This window comes from Anabrus simplex, chromosome 12, assembly GCF_040414725.1.
Source record: "Anabrus simplex isolate iqAnaSimp1 chromosome 12, ASM4041472v1, whole genome shotgun sequence".
NCBI classification, from domain to species: domain Eukaryota; kingdom Metazoa; phylum Arthropoda; class Insecta; order Orthoptera; family Tettigoniidae; genus Anabrus; species Anabrus simplex.
Genome location: NC_090276.1, coordinates 53968797 through 53991890, shown reverse-complemented (window position 1 = coordinate 53991890; position 23094 = coordinate 53968797). Strand labels below are relative to the sequence as shown.

At 39.8% G+C, this 23094-nt stretch overlaps 1 protein-coding gene across 1 annotated transcript in view; it reads left to right on the top strand.

Moving 5' to 3' along the window:
- The window catches only part of mms4 (Methyl methanesulfonate sensitivity 4), a 103722-nt gene extending 80874 nt beyond the window's left edge, over positions 1-22848 (top strand). Inside the window, exons 8-13 of the mRNA XM_068229807.1 lie at positions 4468-4638; positions 13350-13525; positions 14298-14549; positions 20424-20622; positions 20702-20758; positions 21780-22848. Of these exons, the coding sequence (XP_068085908.1) occupies positions 4468-4638; positions 13350-13525; positions 14298-14549; positions 20424-20622; positions 20702-20758; positions 21780-21896 (972 nt within the window). The 3' untranslated portion in view covers positions 21897-22848. The remainder of the gene's footprint in view (positions 1-4467; positions 4639-13349; positions 13526-14297; positions 14550-20423; positions 20623-20701; positions 20759-21779) is intronic.
- Positions 22849-23094: the final 246 nt, after the last annotated feature.

The window sequence follows — 23094 nt, the reverse complement described above, 5'->3', positions numbered from 1 at the left end:
AAATATTGATAATGAACGATTTATTTGCATCATTTCACAAAGATGGGTATAGAGGTTCTTTTGAACTGCAACTTTACGTCAAAGCAAAGGAACTTAACTTTTAGCCACAGCATCTTTAGTGACCAAGGCCTACGGTAATGACTAATGTGACGTCACTGATGGTACACTTTCTATTTCAACACAATTTTTACAAATTCTCAGCCGCAGCATCATTGCGACCAAGGCCTACGGTAATTACTAATGAGATGTCACTTCCATCACACTTCCGTGTCGTTACACAAATTTTTGGATAACCCCCAGCCATAAGACGTGTATAAAAAAAAAATAAAGCTTATAAATTCTCATGTTTATGAAAAAGGGGTGGGGGTTGGGGGGAATGGGTGGACAGCAAATTTTAGCACTGAGTGGTGATAATATTGAACAGCAGTGGGTTGTTGAATAATGAATAGCAGTTCAACAGAAAAGTTTCCCAAGGTTGCAGATTTACTTTGGACTCTAGTTGTTGGAGTGTGGTTGCATGTCGGCCTACAGCTGCAGGGAGCGTCAGTCTCAAGCCAGTCTTATTCTCTTTGCATCTGACATGTTGGTGCTTAATTTTACGTTCGTGAGGCCTCTTTCAGATGGCGCGGGTTCGACCTGTTTCTGTGCTTAATCGCTTAGGCCTAAACTAAAATCTAATTGTTCAAATAGAATCATATATATCAAATCAAATATATTTTAGTATTGAAAAGGTGGAAACGTTTACGTTGTTATTATTATTATTACTTATATATTATTCTCAGTTCAATACGGACCAAAAACATGAAATTCATAACCATCAAATAGAATCTTTCACATGACACGGAGGCAGAGAGTCACCATGCGCGGGAGAAATGTTTGAGCGGGCAGTCCATAATGAGTCGCGGTCCCGTGCCTGCGATTATTCTTATAAGGAAGGAGAAATGGATTTAGACGATGTCCCACTCTCACCCATTTGACTTATTTATATCTCATTTTCAATTTAAAAGTTATTCATGTGCTTTTTACTTTTATATATCTTTATTGCAACCAATGGTCATATAAAAGAATAGAATACATAGCACTATTCACTACAGAGACTTTTCAGAGAGTAGGCTCTCTTTGGGCACTCCAAAGCGTGGTAACGGCCACAAAGTCTATTGCACCATCGACATACACAGTCACTATTCGGATTGTGAAAGCGGAGAGTAGCACAAGCCTTGTGGTGAAATCCGTGGACCGCTGCACGGGTCACCGCGTGTCTCAGTTCAAAACAACTTTGTTGCCAGTCAGTTGTAGTCATTGCATCGGTTGTGTAGAAGTTACTCCATATTTCGGTCTTTTTAAATTTCAAATTACGCAGGAAGTCTTGGTATTCTGTCGTCGATTGCAGGGTCATAGAAAACCGTAGGTCTTCGATGAAAAACAGTTCTCTTGTCAGTTCGTAAACAAGTCTCGAAGGCCTATATTTGGACACACAAAGGATTCGTTTAAGGAAGGTAGCTTTAACCCTTTCTAATTCCTTTAGGTCTTTCTTTTTCAAGAAGGTCCATATTAGTTCTAAACCGTAAGTTGCAATTGGAGTAATCTTTAGATGAAACAGTTTCATTGCTGTCTCAATTGATAATTGATCGATGTGCTCTATATCATTTATTGCTATTATTGCTGCAAGAGATCTTTCTTTCACGTGAGCTGAGAATGTTTTGCCGTTCATTTGGAGAGTTATTCCAAGGTATTTGAAAGAGTTCACAGAATTTAGAAGAGAATCTTCAAAATAGAAAGTATCTGCAGCCGCTCGTTTTCCTCCTCTTCTAAAAACCATCACTACTGTTTTCTCTTTGTTAACTTCCAAACCGGCCTCTTCACACCATTTTGACAGTCTATCAAGTGCTGTTTGTAGTTCTTCTCTACAAGACGCGACAATAACCATGTCGTCTGCGTATAGATAGATACTTGTCTGCTCTGTAACGATGGCTTTGTTATGTCATATGTTGCGACATTAAAGAGTAGTGGACTCAAAGGATCTCCTTGAAGAAGTCCTATAGTCTGTAGGATTGGCTTAGACTTTGTTAAGTCATCATCAATTCTTACATAATTTTCCGATAATATATTTTTTATCAGTTTTATGTAGCAGTTTTCATCGCAAATCTCTCTTAATTTCTGGAGGATCAATTTCCTACTTGTAGAATCGAATGCTTTGCGAAAGTCAACAAACACTGCATACAATTTTCCTTTCTGTACTTTAAGTGCCTCTTGAATGTCTTCCATCAAACAATGTACTGCCTGCAACGTTGAACGACCTCTTCTGAACCCGAATTGTTCTTCCGGTAATTTGTCATCTAGTAGATCATTCAGACGGTTTGCTAGAGCCTTCGTTAATATCTTCAAAAGTGTACACTAGCAATTCCTCGGTATGCATCTGGGTTGTTCACATCTCCTTTGCCTTTATACATCACCTTTATAGTTGATTCTCTCCACTTATCTGGAATTTTCCCTTGTCTGAGACATTGATTCAAGAGTTCTGTAATTGAGTCCTTTAGTATAGCCCAGCTGTCTTTAATATGTTCGTAAAATATATTATCAGGTCCCCCTGCTTTACCGTTTTTACTGTTCCGGACGATGTCTTCTAATTCATCTGTCGTAAAAAGTTTGATTGGAGCTCTGTCATTGCCGTCTTCGTCGATCAAGTCTCACGTCTCTTTTGCTTGGAGTAGTGAGGTGAAGTGATCTTCCCAGACTTCCAATGGGATCTGTCTTGTGAATTTCGGCTGCCTCTGCTTCAGAATTGAAAAAGGCTCTTCTTCGGCTTTCTTTAGTAGATTTTCCTCAGATATTTTCTGGAACTGTTTCTTTGCTTCTTTAACTACCCTTTTGTATTCTTTTCTTCTTACTGCATATTCTATGAGACTTTCCTGAGTTTGGCTTTCCATTACTTGATGAAGGGCCCGTAACGTTTCTTTCCTTTTAATGTAGCAAGTTCGGTTAAACCAGGGCTTAGCTTTCCTTTCCTGCAAACTTCTTGGTATAACAGAATCCTTAATGATATCTTCTATAGCTCGAAGGGATCCATTCAGGTCGCCGAGATGTATTATTTCCATAATCGCTTTCACCGAATCAGAGTAAGCCTCCAGTTTGAACAAATCCAGTTTCCGCACCGGTGGTTTCAGGGGGGCGATGATGATAGGTGGGTCGATGAAGCCTGAGAGAGTAATTTCTACAGGCAAGTGTTTCCTAATTGCCACATCTCTTAATACTGAGGGTCTTATTGTTCTTGGTCCAATCCTGTTACTGAAAATCAGGTCGATCGTGCTACTTCCACTGGGGCAAAAGTATGTTTTCTCGGTCCGTTCATTGAGTAGTGAGAAACCTTCCGATTCCTGTGTGATTTACAGCAGTTGTTATGAAACCCAAAAGAGACATTGAGAACTTCATAACATCAGTGTCGGAAATACCAGTGGTCTCGTATTTGGGAAAGTGTGGTATCATTTAGACCCGTTATTGAGAGAGTATCCTCAGAATTGTACCCGTCTTCTTCTCTAATGAAATGTGAAAGACACAGCATGCTTGAACTATTTTAAAATTTTCTTTAAGTGTAGAAGGTAAACAAATACGATGATGGTCCATATTTATTACCTACAGTGAAAAGAGTGTTGAAAAGGATCCGCTAGAAAGTGCAGGGAGTTTTGCACCACTCAACCCGCTGTGTGTGTAACAAAGAGGATAGTGTGTAAGAATCAGCGGAAGTGGTTTTACATGCTGTCTGAAGCAGGCCTGAATCACTTGTGTAACAATGTCGTAAATTAGGCCTACTGTACTTACTTATACAGCCGACACGGTGCTTAATTTCACGTTCGTTAGTAAATACATAAATTAGGCCTACTATACTTATGCATAGTGGTTTGCAATACATTCAGTTATGGAGAAGAAAGCTAGGCAGTTTTTAGATGATAAAAAATTAATAAAGTTTATTGAGAAAGTGGATGCTAATCCACACATGTAGTGTGTGCAAATCGCTGAGATGTCAGACTTTCCTATGACAACTTTAAACATAAGCTACGTGTATAGTTCACATTCCTAAGAACATTTGTCCTTGATGTTTTACTGTGTTGGTGTTCTTAAAATGTTTTATTTATTGCATTAATTATAATTGTAAACACTTGTTTCTTTGTTTTTATTGTAATTATTTTTACGCTCAAACTTAACCTTAAATCTAACAGCAAAATTGCTTTTCATTTTTTAGCATGTTACCTCTTTATTACTTTTTTTCTTTGATCCCCACAAATGTGTCCTAACCAATTTTGACTGTAATTCTGGTGGATGTAAATGTAAATGCCATAGTAATGTGCAAAATTTCGTGATTATAATTCTATGATATCTCTATCTAGTATGAGTCCACTAGAACTATATACAGGTGAGTATCCTGTAGAACAAGATACATCTATGCTTGGTGACAGTAAAATATGTTTTCAGTACATTCAGGTGATGTTAGACCAGAGTTTGCTGACAGATGAGTTTGGTGGAGAACTGCTGCTGGCCTTGCAGAATGCTGAGCTGCAGTACACCATCCAGGAGCAAGTTGCACCTCGTACCATCACGTGGGTCCGCTCTGTTCAGGAACACACTCTGGATGAGAACATGAAGGTGAGTTGTCAAATTGTGAAAGGAACATGAAACCATAATTACATTCTGAGACCTGCCTAAATGTGACGTATGTTTTCCCGATAAGTTTGAAGCATTTTGAACACATGACATAGTAATTCTTTATGAGGTTAGCATGCAGCTATGAGCTTGCATTTGGGAGATTGTGGGTTCAAATGCCATTGTTGGCAGCCCTGAAAATGGTTATTTTTGTGGTTTCCCATTTTCACACCAGGCAAATGCTGGAGCTGCACCTTAATTAAGGCCACGGCCGCTTCCTTCCCACTCCTAGCCATTTTCTACCCCATCATTGCCATAAGACCTACCTGTGTTGGTGCGATGCAAAGCTAATTGTAAAAAAAAAAAAAAAAAAAAAAAAAAAAAAAATCCATCGCAGTTAAGGTAATGATATTCTGGTAACAGTTTCAGCATTAGTAGCAAAAAAGAGTTAATTTTTAAATTAGTTAATCTTCCATTGAATTAGTATTTTACAATCAACAACTTAATATATAATATAATATAATATAATATAATATAATATAATATAATATAATATAATATAATATAATATAATATAATATAATATAATATAATATACCAGAAGCCAGAAAACATCTTGAGGCAACCTCTAGGGCTAACAACCCTAGTTGTAAAAGGATGGGTACCCGTCCAAAGCAAAGTCAAGCAAAAAGCATGATTGCACAACATTTCAAGAAACATACCCCAGGGGGTAAATCTTCGGATAAATCCCTCGTCGTGAATGCCACGGCGCACGAGTCTCGTTCGGATTCTGGGGGAGACTCGGCATCATGCAAGAGACGAGTCGGAGCGTCTCGGTGTACCCCGAAGAGTCAAAAACTCAGGCCAAAATCTAAAACCTTTCTAGCAACTTTCAACATAAATTCACTTACACAAACTGGCAAGCTGAAAACCCTCACCAAAGCTCTTCACGAAAATCAGATATCCATAATGGCCCTGCAGGAAACAAGGTACCCAGATGAAGAGATTTTTGAATCCGAAGGCTACCGATTTTTCAAGAGCAAAGCGCAAAGAGGAATCCTCAATGGAGCTGTGATGCTTGGAACCACCTTTGCTGTTAGAACCAAGATCCTTAAATCGGTTGCAAATTTTGAACCTGTGAATGACAGATTGTCTATACTCACAATTAAATGCGCGAACAAAACCTACGCCCTAGTTAACGCACATGCTCCTACAAACGATAAGAACAAGTCTGATCCAGACGAAGTTGATAATTTGTGGGACCTACTGGATAAAAAATTAAACAAAATCCCCAAACACCATGTCAAGCTTCTTTTGGGTGACTTCAATGCCCAACTAGGTCATGAACAGAAGTACAAGAAAGTTATAGGAAATTACCCTGCTCACAAAAGAACCAATCCCAACGGCAAAAGACTGGTGTCCATTTGCGAAAATCACAACCTGGAGGTCATGTCGACCCACTTTCGCCATCTACCCAGAAAGCAAATGACTTGGCGTTCTCCCGTCCAAGCTCTCGGAGAGTTCCAAATTGATCATGTTGCAATCTCCAGGAGAAACAGCCCTGAGATTATGAATGTGAAGGTAAAGAAAGGCATCAATGTGGCCTCAGATCATTATATGTCTCTTATCACATTCAAACCAATTCCCGCAAACACAAGGAAGACAACCAAACAGATCACACGCTTCGACAACGATAAACTTCGGCAAAGGATCGAGGAGTTCCAGGAGAAGGCTAGACCAAATGGCTGTGACTTTAACATCGCCAAAAGTCTCCTTGTTGAGGCTGCCAAAGACGTTGCAGAAATCAAGAGAAGCAAAAAGCATGCCTGGTGGAATGGTACCTGCGAATCAGTCCTCCAAGAAAGACTCAATGCATGGAAACAGTACTACTCTACGAAATCAGAAAATGATTGGGAAACCTACAAAACCCAACGCGCCCAAGCAGCTCGGGTGTTCAGAACTGAGAAATGTAAATGCGAAAAATCTCTCATTGAAAAGATAGAACAAAACTTTAGGAAGAATGAAAGCAGAGAGTACTACAGAGCCTTAAAACGCAAACTCACTGGCTATAAACCACCATTTCTATGATTTGAGCGAAGGGACAGCACACTGGTGACGTCAAATGAAGAAAATTGCAGCATTCTGGCAGATTACTTCAAGAATTTACTTAATTGCTCTAAACCGCAAAGCGCCATTGAGACCAAGGAACCCTTACTCAGGTACCCAGATTCCAGACCACCCGACAGAGATGAAATCAAGCGCCACATTGCCCGTCTCAAAAATAACAAAGCGCCGGGTGAAGACTCAGTAGTAGCAGAACTATGGAAATATGCCCCAGAGGAATCACTTGATATCTTGCAAAAGCAAATAGAAGAAATTTGGAACAAGGAGACCCTACCCGAAGATTGGAAAATAGCTTTGATCCATCCACTACACAAAAAAGGCAGCATGAAGAACATCAACAACTACAGAGGAATATCTTTGCTACCCGTGACTTACAAAATTCTATCACTTGCCATCCTGGAGCGTTTGGAAGCACAAGTCGAACATCAAATAGGTGAATACCAAGGAGGGTTCAGAAAAGGTCGCTCAACAGCTGAACAGATCCAAAATCTGAAAACCATCAGATATTGTACACTAAGGTTCAAGCAGTATGTGTCTGTCTTCGTGGACTTTAAGAAAGCGTACGACTCCATTGACCGGGAAGTCCTGCTAAACATCTTAAATGAATTTGGAGTTGATTTGAAACTGCTGGCATTAATTAGAGCCACCCTGACCGATACAAAATCCAAGGTGAAGTTCCACGGATGTCTCTCGCATTCCTTTGACATCAAAACAGGAGTCTGACAAGGTGATGGGCTATCCCCGATACTCTTCAACTGTGTTCTTGAAAAGATCATCAGAACCTGGCACGTGAGATTACAGGAAACCAACTACAGTCCATTGAGAATAGGTAGAGTTCGTGGTTTATAGCATTTAAAAATCAGTGATTTAGCGTTTTGATTTTCAAGTTTAGCGTTTTGTAGCACCTAAAGTAATCAAATTTAGCATTTTGTAGCAAATTGGTTAAAAATAGGCATAATTTGCTAAATTGCACACACAACAGTTGGGAGTAAAATCATACTGTTTAATCACACATTGCTCGACATGCAGTTTTGAATTCACTATGGAAAATAAGACAAATATCAACATAAGACTGCAAGAAGTATTAACGAACACACAGGAATATGCTTATTTTCAAATTTACAAACACAATTTCAAAGTGAAAAATACTATTCTGAACCTATTTATTTATCACAGTACAACACACCTACAAGGAAGAGGAATTTCAATGATGATTTAAGTACAACATGCCAATTATTTAAAAGGTGTCCTACTTCATTTGAGACCGCCTATCAGTTACAATTATGTTGTACTTGCTAAAAGAAAACTCTACATCGACACTGTCCGTAGAGGCCCAAATGCACAGAAGTGCAGCCAAGGCAAAGGAAAGCTTGCAAAACATTTTTTTTTCATCTTCAAGTTTTTGATTGCAGAGTCAGCACATCAATATAGGCCATCTGTATCCGTACATAAAAATGTCCCGATTTGTGACTTTCGGCAGGCTGTTTGATCGTCACTTCGCTTCTACCCATGGCTAACAGACAATAAAATAAATCGCTACCGTACTTTTAAACAGAACTACTACTCAACACCAATGTCAAGAATAACCGACTAAGATCAAGGGTCAACACACAAAGAGAATGAACGTGGTGCTTGAAAGTGTATTTGCTGTTTGACTGACTGGTCTTTGCAGTGCTCTTTAGCCAGTGAAAGAAATTCCACACATTGAATGATTTAACCGTTTGGCCTGCCATTACTTGTGAAAGGAAATATTCCCTTACATACTATTTATTTTTCTTCACTTTAACATAAATTTGATTAATCGCATAGGCTACATAAGAATACACAAAGCTAAGTGAGCTTTTAGCTCGTCTATAGTAACAGGAAACTAATGTTTTTGTTTGTATTACTGGTTTCAAGGGAAGCAGATCAATTAGCAAGAAATGTAGGGGCATAGGTATTGGTTTCCTTAGTAACGTGATCCCAGAACTGTGGGGTTAGAAATTCATTCCCTAAGTCCATTTCTTTCGAATTATTACCCAACCCCCTCCTCACTATAGAGTGAATTTCAAAAACTGGTTTACACGTTACAGAAAGTCTTATTGTCAACAAGATCATAATTCCAAGTATCATTTTACTAGACTTCTCAACGGCCGAGTTGGCCTTGCGGTTAGGAGCGCGCAGCTGTGAGCTCGCATCCAGGAGATAGTGGGTTCGAACCCCACTGTCGGCAGCCCTGAAGATGATTTTCCGTGGTTTCCCATTTTCACACCAGGCAAGTGCTGCGACTGTATTGTAATTAAGGCCATGGGCGCTTCCTTCCCATTCCTAGGCCTTTCCTGTCCCATTGTCGCCGTAAGACCTATCTGTGTCGGTGCGACGTAAAAAAAAAAAAAAGGAAAACTAGACTTCTCACTTGCTCTTGTTGCATTCTGGTTTTGTCACGTAGTTTCAATTGCCACTATCATCTCGGAACTGAAATCGGAATCACTTTCATCACTGTCATTTGAAGAAGAAGTATTTTCACTCTCCAGAGAATCTTTTCCACCTTTCAACATCACTATTTTCAAGCCAGTTATGAATAAACTCATCCACGCCGCGCTTGGATGCCGCCATGATTGTTTACAACGAGCGGCGAAATGAGGTGCTTTTTATTTTCCGTATTTCAGCTCAGAGTTACTATTTACACAGAGAAAATAGCTTCAGGTATCATGTGACTGAAAACAAAGAGAATAAATCTCTCCGACCAGCTAACTGCGATAATGAACTTATAGATGTTCCGTGCACCAAGACGGACGTCCGTCAAAGCATGGTACCGCTTTACGATCGCAATGGGCGCCGTAATAATTATTTCTCCTGAAATAAATAACAACATTTATATCTTATTTTTAAGAAAAATGCATAGTTTTTAAAAATATATGTTTATTTCGTATAAAACTGAGAGTTTCGCATCTATTTCGCATAAATTGTATAATTTCGCATTTTGAACCAATTTCGCATTTTATCGCGAATTCGAAATCGCTAAAAACCACCCGTACGGGTCATATAAGATGAAGGCACATACACTGACAAAGTTTCGGCATATTTCGCATTTATCGCAAATGCTAAAAATCACAAACTCTAAGAATAGGAACCAAATCCAAGGGGATCGCAACAGACTGCTTAGCATTTGCCGATGATATTGCTGTTCTCTCAAACGACATAGAAACCGCTAGAGCTCAAGTTGAAATTTTAAAGGAAATTGCCGAACAAACTGGTTTGCAGGTATCGTTTGAGAAAACAGAAGTAATGACTAACATCAAAGAGGCTCCACCAAAACTCCATACAAAATACGGGGACATCACCCGAGTAGACAAATTCAAATACGTGGGTGAGATCATCATGAAAAATGGACTGGACAAAGAAGCACTTCAGGAGCGAGTACGCAAACTGGAAATAGCCTACCAAACATCCCGCACAATCTACAACAAAAAATGCCTTTCCCAAAACACCAAGATACGTCACTATGAAACAGTTCTGAAGCCAGTAGTTCTATATGCAGCCGTAACCCTGTCTCTAAATGCCAACAAAGGACTCCTTGAAGAACTGGAGAAAAGAGAACGCAAAATTGTGAGAGGAATCTTGGGATCAAAGTACAGAAATGGAATCCATCAAAAGAGATCCAACAAGGAAGTCTACAGCAAAATAGAGAAAATTACCGACACAATCAGAAAAAGACGGGCACAATTTTATGGTCATCTGAAAAGAATGGACGGAAGAAAGTTAACTAAAGAAATATTTCACTTTTTTGATTCAAACCCCAAAACCACAATTCCCTGGTTTAGAAATACTAAAGAAGACCTGCAAATGCTACATATCTCAGCTGAAGACGCCCTTAACAGAGATCTCTTCCGCAAGAAAATATTGACGAACGGGTTAAACCGAGACGAGCAACCGAAGAGAAGACACGGTGCCCCTTGGACAGAGGAGCGTAAGCAGGCCCACTCACAAAGAATGAGGGAAATTTGGGCTCTAAAGAAGGCAAAGTTCAGTGTCAAATGCAACAAGACTTAACGTGGTTCTTGATGGCCTCAGCGAATTATATATAATATAATATAATATAATATAATATAATATAATATAATATAATATAATATAATATAATATAATATAATATAATATGGAGAAGATCATTGAAGCCAGAGTAAGGGATATACTAGAGCCTATCTTAGAGGAGGAAGAACATGGCTTTAGGGCTAGAAGAAGCACAACAGATCTGATATTTGCTTTGAGGATGGGTGAAGAGGGAAAGACCTAATTATTGTGTTTATGGACCTTCAAAAGGTGTATGATAATGTTCCTAGATCAACTATTTGGAAAAGTCTTAAAAAACTTGGTGTACCAGAGTACCTTTTTAGGAAGATCCAAATGCTATATACTAATTGCAAAAGCTGTGTCAGTATTGGAGATGGTCACTCTGAATGGTTCCGTACAACTAAAGGAGTACAACAGGGAAGTGCCTTATCACCTCTTCTATTCATAGCAGTTATGGATACCTTTTTAAAGGAACTAAAATGAAAAGGTAACAAAGATCTTCAGGCTCTGGTGTTTGCAGACGATGTGGCAATATGGGATGAAACAGAGGAGGGAGTGCACAATCATCTGAATGCATTGTGTAACAAGTTTGATGATTATGGAATGAAATTGAACCCATCAAAAACAGTAGCATTGAATATCAGCAGACATAATACAGAAATCAACATAAAAATACAGGAGCACCAAGTTGGGTAGTACACCAATTCAGATATTTAGGAAGCATAATGGCTAGTAATAACAGAGCTGAGATAGAAATAACAAACAGAGTAACCAAAGATTCTATCTTTTACAATATCGTTAGACACCTACTGGAGGGATGAGAAGGTCCCACAAAGAACAAAAATGATCCTGTACAAGTCATATTTCATTCCCATCCTTACATAATCTCTGGAAACCTGCACACTAACATCAAAGGATTGTAGTAGGATTCAAGCTTGTGAAATTAAATTTCTTAGAACGGCCCTCCAAAAGACACGACTTGATCACGTGAAAAATGATTAGATCCGATCTAACCTGGGTCTAACTGAATCGATGGAGGAAAGACTTAGGTCATCTAGACTTATATGGTTTGGGCATGTTAAACAAAATAATAGCATAAGGTTACCATGTGCTTATTTGGAAAAGAGAATAACAGGTAGAAGACCAGCTGAAAGACCAAGAAGAAGATGGATGGACCAACTGAGGGAAGTGGGGCCAATGACCTTCGATGTTAGGCCCCTTAAAACAACAAGCATCATCATCAACAACTGAGGGAAGACGTGGAGAGAAGAGGATGGAATTGGGAATCTGTCATGGACAACAAAATCTTTTTGAATTGGCAACTTTGGAAGACGCTCGTTTTCAAACGCCCTACCCGGCTCGCTGGAAGGGCAAACCGATGATGATGATGACGATGATGATGATGAAGAAGAAGATATTTTAAGCTGTTAGAGATTGGGTGGTGATGGGAAGTATGCGAGTGAAAAAGCGGAATTGATTATAACGTCATAATGAGGGAACGTGCTAAAGAATGATTATTTTAACCATGTTGGTTAATCCTGTCCGTATTAACTTATATTCAGTTTCTATAGAACAATCTCCTGCCTTGTCAGTACTTTACGTATTTTCTTATACTTAATTACCGTACAAGTTTCCAGAGCTAACTCTGACTATTAGTTAGGTCTCGAAACATAAGTATAATAAAATATGTAAAGTATTGAGAAGGCGGGAAAGTGTTCTATAGAAATTGAGAAAGCGGAAACCTGGGAGTGAGAACGCTGACTTCTCCTTCTCGCTTGGTGCTGTGGCAACGTACAGTTGACCCGAAATATTTGTTACAACGGACATGCAACACTCCACAGATGTATTGACACAAAACACTTTCAGTTATTGGAATTCCCTTCCAGCTGTAAATTAGAGACATTATTGCCTTCTATACCGACACAGGTAAGTTAGACCGAATGTACAACACTCACCACATTTACAACACATCAAGAAATTAGAAAGCAGTGCGCACGTTTAGACATCTGAGTATAAATGTATGCACTCCCTTGTCCTTGTAGCAGAAGCTCTGGTAGGAGGGAATATGCTATGCTGGATCGTTCAAAGTGCGCGTGCCTGGCCAGACATCTTTCTAGCTGGCCCGATCTGTACTGAAACTTTAAGGTTCAATCCAAATAAACTGGGTTACACAAAATAGTTGTGTAAGATGTATATACCAACAGGTTTCTCAGTATTTTAACAATATGTGAAAGATCAAGAAAATTCTTATCAGCTCTTAGATGGCTCTATAAATATTCTTTAGCAAATGATATCATGCTAAATTATATTCAACATTTTGAAGTTTATGTAAATAAGTATTTCTTTTATTAATAAATGTCAAAAGGAAATCTGTTTTTATATCTTATAAAGCTAGCTTTTTGCACAAAATAAATTGCTAGTAAATTACCCAAAATGTATGTTTAAATGTAAGTGCAAGTTACCTTGCAAGTGCTGAATACAGGAGTCTTATCTATATGCTGCCATTGTTTTCTTGAAATTTGTTTTCCTTGTTTTAGGTTCAAGTAAGATCCACGCCTAAGGAGGAGGATGAAGTGCTGGTGATTTTCCTGTGGGACAAATTTGTACAGCTTGTCCATTCTCAGACCCTGAGGGCTCACATTCACAGTATCTGTAGCTTCTACCAGGGCAAAAAGCTGACACTGGTTGTGTTTGGGCTGGGAGAATATTTAAGGTGAGCTTAATGCTTGTTTGAGAGTCTGGGGATTCATAAAATCCATGTTGGAAGAAACGCACTTTGTTTTTTGTTGTATGTAATTTTTGACATGCTCTATTGGTGAAAAATATCTAATTCCCTCCATGGGAATTTAGAATTTTCCATTAAGTCATTCTTTCTTATTATATTGGATACTTTTGCAAAATTACTAACTTGTTTGATAGAAGGCAGTTCGGCTTTTGGAAAGGTTATTCCATTGAGACTCAACTTGTAGGTCTCCGGTAAGGTATAGCAGACTCAGGAAGTCAAATAGACTGCATCACATTGACCTGTCCAAGACTTTTGATAGGATAGATGATGGGAGACTACTGACAAAAATGAGGGCTATTGGACAAGCCACTACTCAGAGAATTAGAGTAGGTGGTCCTGTAATGATTAAGAGGAATCTCGCAAGGCAGTATTTTTGGACCTCTTGTGTGCTTTGCAGGTGATAGGCTATACTGTATGGAGTTTTAGTAATAATAATAATAATAATAATAATCGTATGGCCTCAGCTACCGTTTGCAGACATTTCGATTTGACGCCATCTGGCTGTCTGCTCGTCAATTTCGACGTTCCGGTTTACTCTGTCTGCCATCTAGTAATAACTAGGTACATACCTTCCTATTTTCTTTCTTGAAGATATGTATAAATAAATTTTTTCACCATCTCTCTTGAGACCTATTTCTTATTCTATACTCTCTTTACGATGGGATTGGTCTGTAAAGCAGAAAGTAGATTTTGTTTTCAGGTTCCATAAACTTCAGAAACAACGGGACGTGAAGGCCAAAGTACGAGGTGATGCGATCGGGCTGAGTGGCAAGGCTGCCAGGAAGGAGGCTGCCTATCGGGACGCTCCATTCGTGACGCGCCAGGAGGTGGAGACGGCTTTGGCTGAGCTTCAGGTCTTCGAGGGATGTTGTCACCGGCTTATCGACCAGGCTTTAGACCTCGGCGACACTGTAGCTCAGTTCACTAAGGCCATTGCGGAGAGACCATTCAAGTGAGTTCTAAAGAAGTTTGTATTTTTCAAGTATTGACCATTTTGAAACAAGATTTCCTTTTCTGGAGATACACAGCTCACTCAGTATGCATAAAAATGAGTACCATATTCATTCCTGGGACGCAAAGAAGGCTGGGCATAGAGCAATCCACTCTATCCTGCTTACAGCGGAAGGGTACACTGTCATACATAATAAATTTCATTTTGATCCATATTCACAGTAAATTCACAGTTAAATGAGGTAGGAATGTGTCCACCTATTCAATACACATTTAGAATGAAATGATTATGTTTTATTCATAAAATTTCACAAATCTACTGCAGGGGAGAGGTGATACTCCCACGTGGCACGTTCCAGGTGGCAGATGGAGGGGTCCTAACCGGCTTGCCGGCGGACTTGAGCGAAATAAAATAGCTCTCGCGGACCTAACACACAACCCCCTGTGGGTGGGGGACACAGACAAAGAATACACCTAAGGTATCCCCTGCCTGTCGTAAGAGGCGACTAAAAGGGGCAACCAAGGGATGATCGAATTAGAACCATGAGACTACTTGTAATTAGTATCATCACGCAGGAAACACCATCGGTCGCTTTTACTTGCGGCTATGTTAGGTACACAATAGGTTTGTGATTAGTAGCGACAGTGTGTGATTCCGGCTGGGTTTTACAGTACCTGTGATTAGTACCACTATATGAGTGACACCAAGGGTGAGCGACACCGTGAGTTTGCATTGTCTATGATTAGTACCCACTGTGTGAGGAACACCACAGGATAGTTCACTTGTGAGGAACACCATAGATTTGCGTTGCTTGTAAATGGCACCGCAATGCGAGAAACACCATAGGTCTGTGTTACATGTGCGCATTACATTACCTGTGAGTAGAACCATAATGTGTGGAATACCGCGAGTCTACGCTACTTTTGATTAGTACCGCAACATGACAAATACCATGGTTCTACTTTCCTAGTGGTAAGTATCATTATGAGGGGCCGATGACCTGGATTTTGGACCCCTTTAGACTACAAACATCATTGATTCAGTATTGTGCTTTAGAAGCAGTCCCTTGGTCAGTAATACTATTGTTTAACAATAGTTTCTGGGATTGTGGGTAGGATCCACTGATTGTTTTAAATTCATATCCATCCATTCATTCTTTGTCCTCACGTTTTGAATTCTGGTCAGTGGAGGATTTTGGACTTTTAAATTGTTGTTACATTTCGTCTCATTTCATACCATCAAGGGTCGATGACCTAGATGTTAGGCCTCTTTAAACAATAAGCATCATCATCTATTCATACAAGTATTCATTGGCACTAGTTTTGACCTCAGATTGTGAGGTCGTCCTCAGCCATTACATGTAAGCAATCTAGCTAAAAAACTAGTGACAATAATTCATTTATTTTTCATAACACACATATAATTAATTGACACAATAGATTTTCTGATTTCGGACTCTATAAGCTCAAGTGTAACAACTGCGAGGCTTCATATATAGGTCAGGTGGGCAGGAATATTACAGTGTGGTATTAGGAACATGTCAGTGCAATTAAACATAATTGATGCTATGGGACAGCACATGTATTGTCATCCATAAAAGTGAACTCAGTGCCGAATGCACCCTGAAAAGATGCATGGGGGGAAGGAGTACACTGTCACAATAACGTTGACCGGTGAGTGTACCCCGTTCAAAGATTTGGAGGTCGGTACGCCCATGCAACGTTATGCCTCCCCGCACCATAACACTTGGACCACCAAAGTGATCATGTTCGACAATGTTCCTGGGTGCATTCCATGTTTCCACCTCTCCCCAGATGAGGATACATCTAGAATCACTACTCAGACTGAATCTGCTCTTATCTGCGAAGAGCACTTGACCCACTCCTCGTCGGTCCAGGCCTGATGCTTTTGGTGCCATCGCAGATGGTGCCGCCGATGTGTTGTTGTCAACGGAACACAACATAATGGTCGTCGGCCAAGCAGACCACCCCCATGCAGCCGCCGTGCCACTCTGTTAAATGTGGCTGCAATTGCATCTGCTGTTTGACTTGTGTCTCTTCTTGCCTGTTGCACAGTGTAACATTTAACCTCCTCCTCTCCTTTGGACAGCAGCGCCTGTGGTTCGAAATGCTCTCCATGCACGTGAAACAATGCTGTGAAAAATACCAAAGTCCTGGGCTACACTCGTCACACTTTGTCCTTCTCCCAGTTTCCCGATGATGCTTCCTTGTCTTAAGTCATCCAAATGCTGTGTGGGCCATGTTGTAATGAATAACACCACCAGAGTGCACCATAACAGCTTGCTGATTGACTCACACTATCTTGTCCTGTTCCTTCAACTGCCTCATATTGTGGGGCCAGACCCATTTGGCGTTATAGTCATGCTGACCTCACGCCAGGTTTCTGTGCACACGTGGGAGATCTCTATTCATTCATTTCCACCAAGTAGTTGATATATTGCTTTATCTGTCTTATCCTTAAGTTTTGCACAGCAGTGTATAATAAATACAAACTTAGAAAGAACAGAAATTCCAATTCCCCTCCCCCAACCGTCACTCCCGTTGTTAGCCACCGCTCCCGCATTACATTCAGTGCGGCGCAAGCTCCCGTAGTTAAGAGACATATTAGATGGTGTGAATCAGGGGGTGAGTCTCATATAGTTTCTGCTCTTGACTTTCCTTTCATTTATTTCTTTTGTATCCTTATGCATATGACCCTTTTCAATTTTATTCTTTCTTTTTGTCTTGCGGACATCCACTACGTACTCGATCCATTTGACAATAAGTTTTTCAACTGATCCAGGTTGTAGATGTCCCCAGCCAGCCAATAAGTATGTAGAACACTTTATTCTTCACTCATCAGAGAACCCAATTTGTATTAACACATACCACATCTTTGTTATCGCACTAATCAGCTGATCAACTTCACTAGATAAGAATCAGGAAGCAGTGAATATGACAATGTTTCACTGCCAATTATGATAACCGACAAAAAACTCAAGTTTATAAAAGTGTTTTCATCTTATTTTTAGAGGCATTGTACTTAATCTCTGGTATTTTACTGATTGTTAGCTTGAAGGCTACCATTATGTAGGCCTAAAAGTCATATGTTCTTAATACAAAATGGGAGGTTCCGTCTTATTTTTTGCAACTGTAAAAATGGGGTATAATATGCGAGTAAATGCAGTATGTGTTGATTTTGTACCCATGTAGATTAACTTCAAGAAAGCTTGGCAAAATCAATGTCCACCACATAATACGTAGGTGGTTTGAAAAGTTCTCGGAATGTACTAGAATTAAGTATCTTACCTCGTTGGAACTGCTTTTATTTTTCAACATAGTCTCCCTGTAGACTAATGCATTTGGTCGAGGGATGTTCCAATGCCTTGATCCCATCTCGAAAATGAGATTCCTCCAGGCCTGCAAAATACCTCTCCAATTCGGCTGTCACTTCTTCTCTTGTAGAAAATCAGCATATTTCCACTGCTTTGACTGCTGTTTTGTCTCTGGGGTATAGTAGTGGACCCAAGTTTCATCTGTAGTCACAAACCGGCGCAAGAAATCTTGTTGGTTGCACTGAAAACGGGCCAGACCTTGTTCGGACATTTCCAATCTGGTGCGTTTATTGTCCAGTGTAAAGAGCCGCGGCACCCATCTTGCAGATAATTCTTTCATACCCAGTTATTCGGTTAAAATATAATATACCCGTTCAGAAGACATCCCTACAGCTTCAGAAATCTCCCGCACTTTCATTCGACGATCCTCCATGACGATTTTATGCACTTTTGCGATAAAATCTGGGGTCGTAACACTTTTTTGGCCGTCCACTACGCGGATTATCATCCAAGTTCTCCCGACCAAATTTAATCTCGCTGGTCCACTTGGCAACAGTTGAAAATGAAAGAGCAGAGTCCCCCAGTGTGTTCTGAAAGTCTCCATGAATTTGCTTTGCTTTCATACCATTCTTTACAAAGTATTTTATCACTGCTCGAATCTCAGTTTTTTCCATTGTCACAAATCACTACGCGGGAACAAAAACAAAGGGTCGTCACTACCACACTCCTGCAGCTAGAGCACTGACGCGCCACGTGTTCACTCACAAAGGATGTGTGATTATTGCGCGGGAACCTCGTTGCTCTAGCACTGATATCTAGCGGTGATTCCGAGAACTTTTCAAACCGTCCTCGTATTTATCACTCTATAGAGAATAACATCATCCGCAAAAACCTTACCTCCGATTCCACTCCTTTACTCATATCATTTATATATATAAGAAAACATAGGCCTAAAGGTCCGATAATACTGCCCTGAGGAATTCCCCTCTTAATTATTACAGGGTCAGATAAAGCTTCACCTACTCTAATTCTCTGAGATCTATTTTCTAGAAATATAGCAACTCATTCAATCACTCTTTTGTCTAGTCCAATTGCACTCATTTTTGCCAGTATTACATTACCACACTGTAATTACCACAATAGTTCACACACATTATTTTATTAACTCGTAACTTCGCAATTAGATCCGCGGGGTCAGTAATGAACAAAATGATACCGGCAGATTGCCGGCGGAGCCCGTGGGAAAATGCTAGTATTTGATATCTGTATTTCACTTTCTTCCTTCATAACTGTTCTAGCCTATGGATATTTTAATTTATTGTAGTATTCTGGATGATAGTGGCTACATGTAATTTCAGGCAGATTATTATTATTATTATTATTATTATTATTATTATTATTATTATTATTATTATTATTATTATTATTATTCGCCATATTGGACTACGTGGGTCATTCCACGTTCACTTTCTCTATGAAGGTTGTACTATTTAGTTCTTGTGATTAGCCCAGTACTTTCTCATTCATTACGATCATGTATGTATGTCCAACCCATGTCCCGTTTCTCTGTGGGGTTGTGTATATAGTGATATGAAGCCGTCGTGGCAGGTTTTTATGACTGAATGCCCTTCCTGACGTCAACCTGATAATAGGAGTTAATGAGATGAAATGAATGACGTGATATATGATAGTAGGAAGGGAGATGGTGAAACCCAGAGCCAGCACATAGCCTGCTCCTGTCGAATAGCATGATGGGGTCTGCTCAAGTCTTAACGTCCCCATCTGCCACACAAATTACCATCAACAGTGTCAGTATGCCCTCACTCCACATGAGCATTGTGGAGTAATGAGAAATTGTATACCACTACCTCCCCTACCCTGCTGGCCAGATGAACCGGCTAACCACACTGCCAGACCGTTTAGACTTCAACGCCTTAACGATCATTGCCACCAGGCGGGCTTCATTCGCTCGGATCATAATTTTCTCAATTAGTCTGAAGTCTCTATAGCCCTTCTCTGTGTCATTTCTACTGAAAATTTGTGAGTCTTAAGAAAGTGTTAATTTTATTTTTGGTCTCTGCACCTGCTATCTCAAGTCCAGTTGCTTTGAGATCTTGCTGAATTTCATGGATCCATTGTCCTCCTGTCTTCTTTCCAAGATTTCTCATCACTGGTTGTCTTAAAAGTCGATTTCCTGGCATTCACAAGATGTGAAAGAAATAAGAGGTTCTTTTCTTCTTCATTGTGCTGGGGATTGGATCAGTCTCTTGATAGACATTTTCATTAGGAAGGATTTTGTAGACTCCTTTGCCCTGGTACTTTTTATTTATGCAAGTTCTGATGATTCTTCAATTTATTTATTTATTTGTTTGTTTGTTTGTTTGTTTGTTTGTTTGTTTGTTTGTTTGTTTGTTTGTTTATCGAAGTTGAAGGAAATGCAATTCCTTCTTTTTCATTTATTGTTTAAGCTCCTAAAACTTGTCTTAACAATGTTGTACATTTCTTAGTTCTTACGTTTCTTAATGGACCTTTGTTCTCAGACTGGAGAAGCAGAAGAAGGAAAGCAGTAAGCTGGAGTGGTACGCTACAGGTGATTCTCGGGACTGCGTGCGTGTGGACAAGAACGGACTGGGGCTGTCTCGCTTGTGGCAACAGCAGCTTTGTCAGTTTCCCTTGGTGGCACTGGATGTGGCCGAGGCCATAGTTTCCCAATACCCGTCTCCAGTAGCGCTGATGGAGGTGAGTAACAACCAGTGAATGACCTTTGGTGATGCTGTACCAAAGATAGTGCTATTATGTCATGTTGACAATGTTCCAGGCTTACGATCGCTGCTCGACCCAGGAGGAGGGGGAACAGCTGCTGAAGGATATACCGGTTAGTGTCCATTGTTTTATAGCTAGACCTAGTAATTCTGTTAGTTTAACCAGCACGATTATATGGTGAAATACTGAAAATATAAGGGATAGTCAAATGAACATCCGCCATAACACGCATTCCATGTGAAAGGTGGCAACACTGTTGTTATCGATACTGCCATCGCTGTGGTAGGAAAAACTGCATAGTGACAACTCACAGGTGCACGCAGTTATCTGGTTATGTCTTTGTTGGTGTACGGACTGGTCTAGTTTGTGTGTGAGGCAAGCGAAGAAGAGCAGAGAAGTGTGGTTTGTTTTCTGGTGGCTGAGGGCGCTGGAATAGGCAAAACTCATCGTGTAAGTTTGGTGAACTCGCCTGATTCATCTCACTTCATATGCGACCCTGCAGGAAAAGGGACAAGGTTTGGGAGAGAGAGAGTCTCTTTCTCTTATACAGGACTTGTACAGTTGTACAGTTTATTTTGTGTATAGTTTTGTCCTTTGTGCTGTGTATGGCGAACGCTGTGTGTCCATGACGAGCGTGCACATCGCTGCGAGATGATGCGCGCTGAGGACAGCCCATCGAGCCATTACTCCAGAGGTGATAGGGCGGATTGATTGCCTTATCTGGGAAGACCAACGGGTCACGGAGGAAGAAAGAAATTCCTGGACATTGGTTTCATTTGGATGAGGAAGCGCAAGCCTGGGTGCGGTTATGGATCTGTCAGTGATCTATCTCATTCTACAAAACTGGAATTGATCGTCTCATCTCCCAGTAGGATAAATGTATTAACGCTTTTGGTTATTACTTTTGAATAAAACCATTCCATGGTCACGTTGTAGTGGGTGTTCTGTTTTTATTTGACTGTCCCTTATATGTGTTTATGATTTTTGAGAAAGGGTTCAATTTTGAGCTCAGTTTACTCCAAACTAAGGGTTAGTGGGTTAACCCAATTTTTTATATATTTCTTGATATGTAAGGTCCACTCAGTTAGACACAGACATGTTGGAGATGTAAAGGAATATATATTTTTTTATAGATTCGCCGAGGAGTGGGTCCATTGACCTCGGTACGCAAGGTGGGACCTGAGCTAAGTCGCAAGATGTACGTCTTCTTCAATGCCATTGATGGAAATACACCTCTTTCACTGGAATAAGTATGGATCATCTTTTCCTGTCGGTTGTGTGACTTTATTTATTGATAGTAACTTTACTGATCTCATACTACTGTTATACTGTACCTGGTGCAGTACAAAACAGGACAATCTCAACATTTTCATACACTGCTGTCAACAAATAGACATGCTCTCTCTTCTTTAATCCCAGTTTTTCTAACAACCATGAAATGTCCCAGACCCAAATCATAACAGTAATATTAGTGACAACGATGTCTAAAATAGCTGGACCCAATGGTAGATTTTTTGTCTTATGCCTGTTGTATACTGTCATATGTTTCTTTCAGTTCAATACTTCACAAGAAAAGTTGTCAAATCTTGTCAAAGATTGCTGAAAAACATTGCTGAAGGTTTGACAAGATTTGAAAAGATTTGGCAAGGTTTGATAGCATTTTGTTTTAATGTGGAGAAAAGGCAAACAGCAGCTGTGGTTCTTGGACTAATAGTGGGATGCATTCTTAAAAGGAAGAGAAGCGCGCAATAAACCATAATTTACATGGGGAAAATATTAATGTGCTTCAAGATAAATTTTGCATGTACTGTACTTGTCCAACGAGAAGTTGCGTGGATAAAGGGTAAGAAATGGGAGAGATAAGCGTGGCTGCTGTGCGTGCTCTTGATCTCAAATCTCAAGACCTGACAATAAACATTGGTTCCTTCCGTGGTGAGTGTAGTGAATTGAGGTGGTGTCGTGAAGTTTCAAAGTGGCAGAGAAATTGTGCTTTAGTTACAAATTTATAGTAAATGGTAAGTTCTGCACAATGAACAATTTAATAAGGAATATGGAGGAGCTCACGTCTGTCACGACTAATGTTTGTAGCTAAGAGTGTACTAACTGTTACTCGTGCCATACATACAACCTGCCACGACTTCTCGTCAGATGCAGATAGTATTTACTGCCATAACATCATTGCAGAGGTCATGTTATATTGCATTTACTTGCTTTAATTGAATAAAAATGATAGCAGTATAACGGAAATTCATATCTTATTACAAGAAAACATATTAGGAATGCCATATTATTTATTTATTTATTTATTTATTTATTTATTTATTTATTTATTTATTTATTTATTTATTTATTTACAGAGTTTACGCCCACATTGGAGCACTTAAATCAGACTACAACAAATTTGTCTTCCTTTTCTCCTCCCAAAAAGTCTACGATTCGATAGACCGC